At 39.3% G+C, this 14,393-nt stretch overlaps 1 protein-coding gene across 1 annotated transcript in view; it reads left to right on the top strand.

Annotated features, from left to right (window-relative positions):
• Positions 1-5,856: 5,856 nt before the first annotated feature.
• Positions 5,857-14,393, top strand: part of CFAP43 (cilia and flagella associated protein 43) — a 123,181-nt gene continuing 114,644 nt past the window's right edge. The window contains exons 1-3 of the mRNA XM_004370115.2: positions 5,857-5,921; positions 7,286-7,539; positions 11,462-11,558. Coding sequence (XP_004370172.1) covers positions 5,857-5,921; positions 7,286-7,539; positions 11,462-11,558 — 416 coding nt within the window. The remainder of the gene's footprint in view (positions 5,922-7,285; positions 7,540-11,461; positions 11,559-14,393) is intronic.

Below are 14,393 nucleotides of genomic sequence, written 5' to 3'. Positions count from 1 at the left end.
CAGCTATAATTGTCAATAATTAACCTGAGAGCCCTAGCTTGAATTGATTCTGCTGATTAAAGATCAAGAATTGGAGGCCCTTATCCTGTAAATAGGGGCCCTGGTGGCGCAGTGGTTAAGCGTTTGGCTGTTAACCAAAAGGCTGGCAGTTCAAACCCACCAGCAGTGCCTTGGAAACCCTATGAGGCAGTTCTTCTCTGTCGTATGGGGGCACTATGAGTCAGAATCAACTCAGTGGCAACGGGTTTGGGTTTTTTGGTTTATCCTGTGAATAAGGAGCCCTGGTGGTGCAATGGTTTAAGCACACCACTGCTAACCGGAAGGTTGGTGGTTTGAAACTACCAGTGACTCTGCAGGAGAAAGATGCGGCAGTCTGCTTCTGTAAAGATTTACAGCCTTGAAAACCCTATGGGGAAGTTCTACTCTGTCCTTTAGGGTCACTATGAGTTGGAATCCACTGCGCAAATGGTTGTTTGTTTGTTTGTTCTTGTATTTTGTCATACTTATAAATTTCACTGTTCTGCTCTATCATCTCCTACAAAGTCTTCCTCCTACATTATTTATCTTTCACTTAAGTGTATAGTTTGTCAAACATGTGACATAGTACCATCCAGAGACCCTGCAAGGGGTGCCCCTGCCATGGACCCCATGCTTTAGAGGGTCTCACGTATCACAGACACACACAAATAAGTCTATTAAAGAACACACAGCTGTCTCTGTCCGATGGGATCTAGTGTTCAACACTCCCCCATCACAACTGTAACCAGAAAGATTTGCTGTTGTGACTAACCCTTTCCCACCCCAGAGAAATGCTTCTATATGCCTCTTGCCTCATGCTCTTGAAACAAATAGCTACTGTCTTTGAACGCTGTGAGGTTTGTGGGTTGTGCCCCTGCTGACATCAGAGACAGACACTGCTTTGGGAGTGTGGGTAGGATCTGAGTGGCAGAAGTAGTCCACTCCTTCCTTTCAGAGAACATGAATGTATTAACTCACACATAACTAAGTATCATTTTCTAGGATAATCAAGTAACTATTTTCTTGCTTCTCTTTGGGTTCCAATTTGGGGTTCCAGGAGTTCTCACAAATTAGTACACAACATTTGTACATGGAGGCTGGGAATGTTTTGCAAGATGAAACAATTCTCGTTACTGTTGTTAGGAGCCATCAAGTCAATTTTGACTCATGGTGACCCCATGTGACGGAATGGAACTGCCCCATAGGGTTTTCTAGGCTGTAATCTTTATAGGAGTAGATCACCAGGTCTTTCTCCCGCAAAGCCACTAAGTGAGTTTGAACCATCAGCCTTTCAGTTAGCAGCCCAGGGCTTAACTGTTTGCACCACCGGGGCTCCTTTCCCCATTACCAGTACATGTCACACACATACATACATAATATCTAGATGTGACATATGTGAAGCGTGAAACTAATTCTGTACTTTGGCAACTGGATGAACACTGAACACTAGAATTGCAGATAGCCTTGTTTATATAAAAATATTTAATAAGATTTAATTAATCTAAACAGTTAAATGAAAAATTTTAGCTTTATTTAAACAATTTTGACTCGAATTTTGAATTTTCATTTTTATAATTTTTATTTTGACTTTTTAAACATAATAATTAATTTTCAATGGTTGGACAAATAGTTTGTCAGTCTCTATTTGTATTATTGCCCCAGAATTAGGGGTAGGCCAAATGTGACAAAGAGTCCTGGTGGCACAATGGTTAAGCACTCGGCTGCTAACTGTAAGGTCTATGGTTTGAACCCATCAGAGACTCCGTGGGAGAAAAGATCTGGCAATCTGCTCCCGTAAAGATTACAGCCTAGGAAACCCTAGGGGACAACTCTACTCTGTCCTATAGGGTCACTATGAGTCAGAACATGAGCTATGCTGTTGTTGTTGTGTGCTGTTGAGTCTATTCTGACTCATAGTGACCCTATAGGACAGAGTAGAGCTGCCCCCTAGGGCTTCCTAGGCTGTCATTTTACCAGAGCAGATCGCCAGGTCTTTTCTCCCACCCAGCTGCTGGTAGGTTCGAACTTCCAATCTTTTGTTAACAGCTGGGCGCTTTAACCCTTGTGTCACCAGGGCTCCTTACCATGTGTCATAGACACACGCATATATTTGAAGTTTGCCAGTAAAATCTGAGTTTCTCAGACTAGATGCACAAAATAATAACATTCCATCATTTTTATTAACTGCTTACAGTCCAGGATCTCCATAAAAATGTGACCTCTTCCCATATCACTGATTCTAAAAGTTCTGGGAATTATGATCGATTCCCTACTGTTCCTCTTCTTCCAGAAAAACGTTCAATCCAAACTCAATGACCAACTTAATTTAAAATTTCCGAGTCTGCACATCTCCTGTAAAGAAGGGTTCTTTAAGATAATTAAAACTACCTGGGTTCAAATTCATTTGAAAGTTGTGAGATTTGGGGCAAAAAATCCTAGCTTTTCTAAAACCCGGTTTTCCTGTCTATACAATGAGGAGAAAATAGTACACGTAACACAAAGATGTAAGATGCGAGGCAGGGAGTAGCAGCTTCATAAAAGGGATTATTACATTTACACAGTACCATTGATTTGGAAATCATATTTTCCTATGCCTATCCTCTCTCCTTAGAAAATATTTTAAAAGTCACCCTCTAAGAGCTTTCTGACCTGGATCACCTAGAAATGACCTCTCTCCTGAGCATAGCTCATTCCTGTGTTTACACATGATGAAAGGGTCACAGGCAAGCTGACCTGTAATGGTCATTTACACAGGTACTGATCCAAAAGGCTCTTTTTTAAGGATCATTTTAGGCTTGTTTTCCATGTTGACTGGGTGTCTTCACACAGGAAAAGACCCTGACCTCACACTATAAGCAAAAATTAAACCAAAATGGATCAAAGACTTAAACATAAAAGCAAAAATTATAAAACTCTTAGAAGAAAACAGGCGTAAATCTTTATGACCTTAGATTAACCAATGGTTTCTTAGATAAAACACCAAAAGCACAAGCAACAAAAGAAAACATAGAAAAACTGGACTTTATCAAAATTAAAACTTATCTGTTTCAAAGAACACCATTAAGAAAGTGAAAAGACATATGTAATATGACTCCACTTATATGACATGTCCAGAATAGGCAAACTTACAGAGACAAAAAGAAGATTAGTGGTTGCCTAGGACTGAGGGGTGGGGTTGGGAGGAGGAATGGGGGATGATTGCTAAAGGGCATGGGATGCTGCTGTACATTCTACAATGCACAGGACATTCCCCACTACCCATCCCCAAATGCCGAAAGAGTCAAGGTTGACAAACTATGCTTTAGTTGACTTGTTTGGACCATGAGGCAGACAGCTAACAAAATATCCTATTTCTATTCTCTGCTCTTCCATTCAACTGATAATCTTCCTACAGCCAGAACAATTTCTCATAAATCTGATAATCTCATTCCTGTGCTTAAAACCATTTAATATCTTTCCATAGCTCTTGTTGTTGTGTGCTGTCAAGTGGATTCTGACTCGTAGAGACCCTATAGGACAGAGTAGAACTACCTCCTAGGGTTTCCAAGACCATAATCTTTACAGAAGTAGAAGCCACATCTTTCTTCTGCAGAGTGGCTGGTGGGTTCCGACAGCTGACCTTTTAGTTAGCACCTGTCACCCGTTGCCATCAAGTCAGTTCTGACTCATAGCAACCCTACAGGACAGAGTAGAGCTGCCCCATAGGGTTCCCAAGGAGCAGCTGGTGGATTCCAACTGCTAACTTTTAGTTAGCAGCCGAGCTCTTAACCATTGCACCACCAGGGCTTCAGCCAAGCCCTTAACTAATGTGCCACCAGGGCTCCTTTACCATGGCTCTTAGGATATCAGAATTCTCAACTTGACCTTTTACTGGCCCTTGGCTCCCTCTCCAGCCTCATCTTCAGCATTTTATTCTTGTCTCCCTCTGCTCCACTCACACCGTCCTTCCCAGTTCATCCAATCTGTCCACCTGCAATAATACCATTAAAAAGCTGTCCCTTCAACCTCCCTCCTCCACCTTCCAGCAATCATGCCTCATCCTTTCACTCTCAGCAAAAAGACACAGAAACCATCCCTGACACTGCCCATCCAACTAGCTGAGGATCCCAAAATAAGCTCTCAGGATACCATGTTCCTTTTCTTCTTATTTCAACCGATAAGTCTGTATCTGTGCAATATTGTACAATAGATGGATGTCTACCCTCCTCCTCTTTGCTCCTCGTCTCTAAGTGCCAAGAAGGAAGGCATTTTATCTGTTTTGCTTACTATTTTGTTCTAAGTGACTAGCACAATGCATGGGAGACGATCAATAAATATCTGAAAAAGAAATGAAGGAGCGAAGGTAGGAAGACCTGAAGGAGAGACCTAAAGAAAGGCAGGGGAAGAGGAGGACATGGGAGAGGACTGAAGGGAAGAAGCAAGGACAAGCTGCAGACCATTGGATCAGGTTACATCCAGAGGCTATCTGCCTCCTTCAGTTGGCATAGGGTATATTCAAAAGTGTAACATAGTAATTAACGGCTTGGAGTTCTGAGGTTATGCTGGGGTGCTAACCAGGAAGGTCAGCGTTTGAATCCACCAGGTGGAATCTACCAGTCACTCTGAGGGAGACAGACGTAGCAGTCAGCTTCCATAAAGATTAAAGCCTTAGAAATTCTATGCTGTAATTCTACTCTGTCCTAAAGTGTTGCTTTGAGTCAGAATCAACTCCACGGCAATGGATTTGTGTTTTGTTTTTGTTTTTTTGGTTTTTAGATTTAAGCCCCACTCAGCTTAAAAGAAATCAAACGACGTATTGCATTGGGCAAATCTGCTGCAAAAGACCTCTTAAAAGTGTTAAAAAACAAAGATGTCACTTTAAGGACTAAGGTGCGCCTAATCAAAGCCATGGTGTTTTCAATTGCTTCATATGCATGTGAAAGCTGGACAATGAATAAGGGAGACCAAAGAAGAATTGACGCCTTTGAATTATGGTGTTGGCAAAGAATATTGAAAATACCATGGACTGCCAGAAGAGCGAACAAATCTGTCTTGGAAGAAATACAGCTAGAGTGCTCCTTGGAAGCAAAGAGGGCAAGACTTGTCTCACGTACTTTGGACATGTTATCAGGAGGGACCAGTCGTGATTGGTAAAGCAGAGGGTCAGCCAAAAAGAGAAGACCCTCAACGACATGGAATGACACAATGATTGCAACAATGGGCTCCAGCATAACGATTGTGAGGATGGCTCAGGACCGAGCAGTGTTTCATTCTGTTGTACATAAGGTCGCTATGAGTCGGAACCGACTGGAGGGCACCTAACAACAACAGCTTTGTAGCCTCGGGCAAGTTACTGCTGTTACCCTCACTTTCCTTATCTGTAAAATGGGGCTCACGGAGGATGTGATTATTAAATGAAATAATGCCTGCATGGCGCTTGAAACAACGTTTGGTATGGCCAGCACTCAATATTAATGTCGGCTATCGTTGATATTTAGTATTAGCCTGGGGCTGGGCCTCTCCGCACTCAATCTGGCCTGTCAGTCTCCGGGTCCAGCCAGTCCTGCTCCTAGCTGCCGTCTCCCGCCGTCCGACTGTCCGGGTAGGGCCCGCCCCTCGCTTCTCTCGCCGCTTGCCATTGGTCGAGACGCGGAAGCGCTTCCACCAATCCACTTGGCTAGAGAGGAAGCGTCTGAAAGGGCAGAGCCAATGGGCGCGGGAGTTACGGTCTCCGTGATACGAGTGTAAACAATGGAGGACAAGCTAGCCTGGCTGCTTGCGGCCGCGGAGTAACGGTTGCAACCCGGAGCCAAGGTCTGGTGTTTGCTGCTGGCGGCCCGTCTGAGAGAAGCGCGGGCCATGGTGCAGGACCAGGAGCGAGAAGACTCCCACCAACTCTCCGGCAGCCCGTCCTTGTTCGTGAGGTGTGGCGTCCACAGTCCCGCGACGGACTTTGTTCTTGCTCAGAAACTCCTCCTTCTGACCTGCACCCTCTACCTACCCTCTTCTTCCTCCCATTCTTTAGAATTGCTCTTCCCCATAACTTCGACTTCTTCTCCGACACCTCCCAAAAAGCCTTCCCGCAGACTCTGTCCCTGTGGTCTCTTCTATCCCCCCATCCCATTGTTCAGTGATCCCGTCCCCAGTTTGTTCTCCTCATCCCTCATTTTTCTGCGACTCCGACCGCTGCTTGCTTACTCAGTATTCCTCTTCGGTCACCTCCATTTCTGCCCCTTCCTTCTACTCAGTATTCCCTTCAGTGATCCGTTTCCCCTGACTTTTCCTAAACATCCCTTCACATCCCAGTGACGGCACCTTTTCCATCCCTGCCGTTTCCGTCTTCGATGATTTTCCCCAAAGTTAGGACTGTAAATTCCTTTCTTCTAACTCCCATCTGTTAGCTTCGGATTTACTTGCATTTAAAGGGGCCCTTGAAAAGCATGAAGTGCAGCATAGATACAAGATGTTATTTCTTTCCTCCCCATTCTAACGTGAATGATGCCAGCATTCTATTCCGTACAACATCCTCCGCCAGTCCTGCGGTACTCTCCAGTATCTTGCACAAAAACCAGTATCCTTCACTTGCTTTTTCCACCATCTTCAAGTATATCTTTAGTATTTAAATAAAAGTAGAATCTCCCCTCATCTCAGACTCCTTCCTTCTAGCATTACACACTCCTTACTTAAAAATACGTTCCTTTTGTGTTCTAACCACTCTTTTCTTTCATGTCGACTTCATTCTCTTTATTTTCTGCATATATCTGTCTTTTTACATCTGAAATATGGCTACACACGCTTTATTTTAAAAAGAAGCAATTTTCCTACTCACAACGACAAAGCATGCTGTCACATTAAAGCTGTGTGTGTGTTAAGTTTATTTTTAAAAGCAAAACAGCCCAGTAAAAGAACAGCCCAGGATGTGCCCTGTTTTCTATTAGGATCAAGCCCTTTTCTCTGTGTGTTTTCACTTTTTCTCCAGGTATACATGACCCTAGCAATCTTTCTGAGGCTTTCTCAGGCTTGCATTAGTAAAAAAAAAAAAGTTCTCTGAAGAAGGCTCTTGAGGCCAGGTCTACGTTTAAACTTCTACGGTTTGTGGACTCAAACTGTTCTCACCGCCAGGACTATGTATTCTTTTATCTTAGAGATTGTTATGGGCAGAAAGGGGGCAAAAATGGAGTAGATGTGTTTCAGAGACTTTGATGACTTTTTGGTTGCTTTGTTAAAAAAAAAGACCGAGAAAGTATTTGAAACGTATTATACTGATGGTGACATTTTTTTCCCAAAGATGGGTGCATGGATTCCCTAAGCAGAATGTCCAGTTTGTCAACAATGAAACCATTTGCTACCCCTCTGGGAATTACGTAATATTTATTAATCTTGAAACCAAGGAAAAGACAGTACTCCAGTGTGTGAGTGGAATTGTGGGCATCGTGGCAACTAACATACCCTATGAAGTTGTGGCTTTTTCAGATCGAAGGCTAAAACCCCTCATCTACATATACGACTTTCCTGGAATGACCAGAAGGACCAAATTAAAAGGTATCCTGCTGGACTTTTCCTCTGCCATAACTCAAGGATTTTGTTCTAAGATGTAACCAAATCTAGTTCTTATAAATGAATTTTTTTTTGTTTTTAAGTACACATTTTAAAGAAGGAACCAAGATGATCAATGAGGATTTAATTAAGTGGCCTGGAGCCTTGATACTCAAAATATGGTCTGCTTACCAAAATATTGGAGTCTGGTGGCACAGAGGTTAAGAGCTTAGCTGCTAAACCAAGAGGTCAGCATTTCGAATCCACCAGCTATTCCTTGGAAACCCTATGGGGCAGTTCTACTCTGTCCTATAAGATCCTAAGAATCAGAATCGACTCGACTGGCAACAGGTTTGGTTTGGTTTTACAAAAAAATTGGCACCGCCTGGAAACTTGTTAGAAGTGCAGAGTCTAAGTCCTATCCCACATCTACTGAATCAGAATCTGTATTTTAACAAGATTTCTGAGGTGATTCATTGCACATTAAGCTGTGAGAGCCCATGGGCTAGAAGACTCTATTATAGCTCTAAATTCAGTTTGAAACCTTTTTTCAGAGCAGTGCTTTTTTTTTTTTCCCTTTCTGATGATTTATTGAAAATTCAGGTTAATTGATGTTTGTGTAACTTCTAAAGACAAATCTCTGAGCCTCAGTTTCCTCATCCATAAAAAGGGAATAATGGTAGTACTTAATGTCAGAACTGTGATGATAAATGAAAAAAAAAAAATGTACAGAGCACAACTAGTAGAACCTCTAACAGTTTCTTCATTTAGCACATCCATGGACAGAAAGCTCAGGAGAGCTTGAGGCTGGTCTTAGTTCTGTAACCTTATGGGTCAAATAAATGTTTGAAGACAAGCCAGGGAACTTCACTGTAATTTATAAATGTTAACAACATTTTATTTGTGGGGAAATTCATCTACCTTCTCAACAGATTAAAACAACTTTTAAAACCATAACCCATTCATATGTGGGGAACTTTCTGTGCGGACTATAGCTACCCATCATCTTTAAAATTTCCTCTCCTGGTTATTTGGCTTTAGCCCTGTCAGAGTAATTGAAAATGAATTCAAACCAGAAACCAGCATTCATATTGAATAATGAAACCCTAAAGGCGTTCACCATAAAATTAGGAATAAGTCATCAGTTATACCTGTTATTACCACTGTTACTTAATGCCAACAAAATATGAAACTGAAAAAAAATACAGCTATGGGAAATAAGATGAAATTGTGGGTAATGTGATAGTCTACCTAGAAAATTCAAGTAAAGTCCAAAAAAAAAAAAAAACCTATTAGGACTAATAAGAGAATGCTCAGTAAGATGATGGTTTCAAAATAAATACCCACACAATTAGAAGATTCAAACATTTAGAAATTATCCAAAGGAGATTTGTGAGTTATCTAAATAAAGAAAACAAAAATTATTGATTTAAAAGATTTAAATATATAGGGACATATTCCTGGATGGGAAGTCTGGTAATTATATTTCTGATATTCTTCACAGAAAATATTCATCATTTTATCGTATGTTGTAGAGAACAAGGAGTACTTAACTAAAATGATTGCAGAACTCAGCTGGAAGAACAGTTGAAAATGAAAGCAATTGTAAAAGCAGTGATGATGGGGAGATGGCCTTTTTAACACTGTGGTGGTACAGTAACAAAGAGGGTGGCATTGGGGCAGGGGTTATAGCATGAGTGGAAAAGTTGAAGAAGACTGGGAACAGAATCTAGAATATATAAAAACTTAGTATATGATGAAAGAATCCCCCTCCCCCCACAAAAAAGTGGGTTGGGTATGGATTATTCAATAATGGTATTAGGAGAATTAACTATTTGAATAAAAACATCAAGTTATATGCTCATGTTACTCTGTATATCAAAACATGTATCAGGTGAAAATAAGAGTTAAATATAAACAACAAAACCAGTTAAAAAATAGAAGAAAGTATAGTAGAATATTGAACTGATTGTAGGAGGAGAAGAACTTCGCAAGCACACAAAAGAAGAAATTAAAAATTAAAAGATTGATTATATGACAGTTTAAAACTGATGAACATCAAAAACAGCATGAAAAATTACAAAGCAAATAATAAGCTAGGGAAAATATTTGGAACAAATATGATGATCAAATATTTTCACGGTGCTTAGGAAGCAATAAGAAAAAGACAAATATCCCATTAGAACAATGGAAAAGGGACTTGCCCAGACAAATCACAAAACTGCAAATGACCAAAAACATCAAAAAATATTCCATCTCAATATTAACAATAACAACAAATGCAATTTAAACTAAGATGCTATTTTCTTACCTCTCAAGGTAACAGGTCTCTTAAAGATCATAATTGCTAGGCAGAGTGCAGTGAAATTGGTGGCCCTCTTTTTTTGCTGAAGATGTGAGTATAAATGGATACAGTCTTTCTGTGAAGTAAAATATTTATTGTATTTGACCCAGTAAGCCCACCTCTAGAACTAGAATCCTAAGGAAATAATCAGAAGTATGGTCAAAGATTTGAGTGCTAAGTAGTTAAATACACCGTCATTTATAATAGCAAAAGATTGGAAACAGTCTCTATCTCTTGTAATATGAATATGTTTAAATAAGTTAAAACAACCCATAAGGGGGGATTATGCAAACATTAAAATCATTTTTGAGAAATCATTAAGAGGATGATAAAATGCTCAATATAAAGTAAATAAAAAAAATAGGACGTAACACTATGTATAATATTCAAATTCCATTTTAAATATTGATATTATACATAACATTGAATCCATGATTACTACACCTATAAAAACAAAGCTATATTTAAAGAAAATATATATATATATATGTATTTTTACAAGAACACAGAAGAAAATACCATGAAGACATGTACGAAATTTGGTAGTGTAATTACAGAAGATATATATTTCCTCTTGTGCTTTAAAATTTTTTTCTTCAAAAACCATTAATTTTTTAATTTAAAATAAGTTTAAAGAAAATATAAAATTAATAATCTTCAGTTATGGGTAGAAATGTCTGTATATTCAGGATAAAAAATCATTCTATTAAGGCCTCTATCCCAAAGAAAAAAAAATTATCTTTCCATTGAATGCTGAATAAATGCACATTAACTTTTTTGTTGACTGTACTGAATAAATTCGACAAATGACAAAAAGTCATGTTTTAGGGTTATAATATGGTCAATTAAAGTGAGAAGGGTAAAAAAGCAGGAAACAGACATTAAACACTGACCAGGCAACAAAGACACAAATAAAAAATAGACGTAGGAGAAGGCAAAAGAACAAGGAAAAGCAGATACAAGGAGAGGAAAGATCAGAGCCCCATATACAAGGAGCACAGGCAGACAATTCCCTATTTTAGCATCCCATCATGTGCACTTTAAATATGTTGTTGCTAAGACTTTTAAAGTCATATTGTATTTACTCAACTATAGGTACAAATGGGAAGAGACCTTTTTTGTAGCTGTTCCAAGAGCTTGAAGATATTAAGCTAAGGACCAGATAAGTCTTAAGGTATAGAGAGATAAGGAAATAAGCTAGAATTATTACGATTCAAGGTATTTAAGGTTGCTTAAGTACCTTTTCTAATTACAATGTGTTTTATATTTATGGAATATTTTATGGCTCTTGGGTCATTAAATTCATGCTGAGACATATATGATACAGTGTACTATGGTTCTACATTGAAGTCTGGAAATGGTGACCTAGTGGTTTTCATTCACTCTACTATCTTTTAAAAATTGACCTTAACGTTGCTCTTAGTTTTCTGTTTATAGTCTTAGAAAGCAGCAAGGAGATCTATTATTCCAAGAGCTAAATTCTTTTGAAGTCTGTGAAAATGGTTAGAAAAGGGAAGTAAACTATAAGGCTATAGTTAATGGGAACATGATAACAAAGTCTTTCTATTCGACTTTATGTTTTAGGCAATGTTCTTCTGGACTACACTTTACTTACCTTCAGTCACTGTGGCACATACCTGGCTAGTTACTCTTCTCTACCAGAATATGAACTGGCCCTCTGGTAAGTTGTAGCATCGCAGCCGAATTCCCTTCACTGGGCTACATTTTAATCTTATCGCTCTGGATTTTATAAAAGGAAATATACATGAAAAATATGAAACATGGAAAAAAGATATGGAATAGAAGTCCTAATCACAAAGTTTAATATAGTTGCTATGATTAAGCATAAAATTTGGCAGCCAGGGGAAAGAATATAAGATAGTTAAATTAATTGCTGTTTTTCTGTTTTTATTAATGTATTATAATGTTTCCTGTGTCAGGTGAAGAATACATTTATAATTGCATAAGTTTCATCTTTTAAAAAAATAAGTGGTACCTTTGAATGAGTTGTTTGCATGTTTCCCATGAATATTGAAATCAAATTGAATTACATTTCTAAAGTCAGATGGTCTTTGTATTAGAGCCCAGTTTAAAGTACAGTGAAACCTGTGAGAGCGGCAACTCAACATAACTGCCTTGTTTTTCCAGGTCGTGCAAGTTTTCTGCCTTTGACAGGGTGCAGTTTTACCACTTTTCTATTGCTCATTTTAGTGGAAACTATTTTAATTTTCCTTCTCTGACAGGATTCTTCTGCCTTACACAGTTTCTGGCTTTCCCAAGTTTTACTGTAATTGTTTTTAAAACCAAACCCATTGCTGTCATGTTGATTCCGACTCATAGCGACCCTACAGGACAGAGCAGAACTGCCACATAGGGTTTCCAAGACTGTAAGTCTTTACAGAAGCAGACTGCCACATCTTTCTCCTGAAGAGTGGCTGGTGGGTTGGAACCTCTGACCTTTCGGTTAGCAGCCAAGCGCTTTAACCACTGCACTGCCTGGGCCCCTTGTAATTGTTTTTAGAGACATTGAAAAGATTATGTGTTCAGCTGCATAGGAAATACCTGTGGATAAGACCCATCTCTGGTCTTTGCTGGCTGTTTCATGTGGCCAGCTTCGAGGCTGCACTCCTTCTTCCTCCCATAATATAAACTCCTTCAGGGGGAAATGTGTCTTATTAGGGGGAAGTACCAAACATCCCAGGAATGACTGAGGATATGCCTTACACACCAGTTTTTCTTTCACAAAAATGTCAAATCTAGGTTCAGATTTAGTTTCTACAGTTTTTTGTTTTTAAAGCTTTGTTGAGGTACAGTTAACATATAATAAACTGCTCATACAGAAACACTTTGATACGTTTTGACTTATGTATACACCCATGAAACCACCACCACAATCAAGATGATAAACATATTCATCGCCCCAAAAGTCTTCTTGTGCCGCTTTGAGTCCTTCTTTACTGCCTCTTGCCACACATGCTGGCAGGTGCCCCTGCTGGTCCCAGGCAACCATTGATCTACTTTCGGTCACTCTCGATGAGTTTGTGTTCTTTAGAATTTCATGTAAATGGAGTCATGCAGTATGTACCCCTTTTTTGTCTGGCTTCTTCCATGCCGCATACTGATTTTAAGATCGGCTTATGCTGTTGTGTGTATCAATTGTTCATTCCTTTCTGTTCCATGATATGGATATCGTCGTTTGTTTATTCATTACCTGCTTATGGACATCAGCATTTTTTTAAATTTACCTTCCCACTTGTCATGAGAATGAACACAAATCAGGAGTCTTGGAAGGCACAAACGTTGGGAAGGTTTTTGTTTATGTATCATCACCTGTGCGGAAGCTTGTACATGATGCATACATACAATAGGACGCTGCTGGGGAGTGAAGACAAGTGCATAATAGGTTCTGAGAATTGCTAAAGCCCAAGATTCCACTTGTCATTCATAAGTGCAGGCTGTGAATATTAAAAACGGCAGTGAAGTGGAAAGAATGTAGACTTTTTAGTGCAATAGATCTAGGCCTGAATCCTGGTTCGTGAATTACCAGCTATATGGCCTTGGAGAGGATGGACCTTAGCTTCCTCCTCTGTACAATGTGCATAACAGTATTTCCTAAATACGGTTTTTCTAAGAATTCACTGAGTGAAAGTATGCCCAACACGACAGTGCCTGTTACGTGATATTTCTTTAAGTCAGAGGTTCAAAATTAATGATCTTTACGCTAATTCTGGGCCATAAATGTGTTTTGTATTGGCCCTTGAATATTTTTTAAATTGGGGGAAATTTAGATTACCTGTCAGGTTCCTCTTGAACATAGGCAACGCTGGGCCAGTGTTCCCACATAGCGACAGTCTGCTTTGGCCCAGTGGTGGCTGCTCACTTTAGATGCCCATGGTGACTACCACCATCTTAAGCAGTTTGGTAAACTATGGCCCACTGCTTGTTTTTGTTAATAAAGTTTTATTGGAACACAGCAGTACTCATTTGTTTACATGCTGTGTATTGCTGGTTTCATATTACACGGGCAGAAGACCCTATGGTCTGTAAAACTAAAAATATTTATGATATAACCTTTATAGAAAGAATTTGCCAACGCCTGACCTAGAGTCCTACATTCAGGAAATTGTATTCATTTACATTAACTTCCTGGTTCCTAGAAGCATTTGAGTTTGCTCAGTGGATTTAATTCATTCAGTCAATTTTTTAAAAATATTTATTTATTTTTAAAAATTTTTAAATTGTACTTTAGATGAAGGTTTACAGAACAAATAGTTTCTCATTAAACAGTCAGCACACATATTGTTTTATGGCATTGGTTACCGAGCCCACGACATGTCAACATTCTCCCTTCTCAACCTTGAGAACCTTTTTTTTGGTGAAAATATACATAGCCAAAGTTACACCATTTTGAAAGTTTCTACACGTACAATTCAGTGACATCGATTACATTCTTCCAGTTGTGCTGCTATTCTCACTATCCTTTTCCAAATTATTCCATCACCATTATCTTTAACTC

The sequence above is a fragment of the Trichechus manatus genome, unplaced genomic scaffold (genome assembly GCF_000243295.1).
Source record: "Trichechus manatus latirostris isolate Lorelei unplaced genomic scaffold, TriManLat1.0 scaffold00007, whole genome shotgun sequence".
NCBI classification, from domain to species: Eukaryota; Metazoa; Chordata; class Mammalia; order Sirenia; family Trichechidae; genus Trichechus; species Trichechus manatus.
The sequence above is the reverse complement of the archived record's forward strand: the minus strand, read 5'-3'. Positions and strand labels throughout refer to the sequence as shown.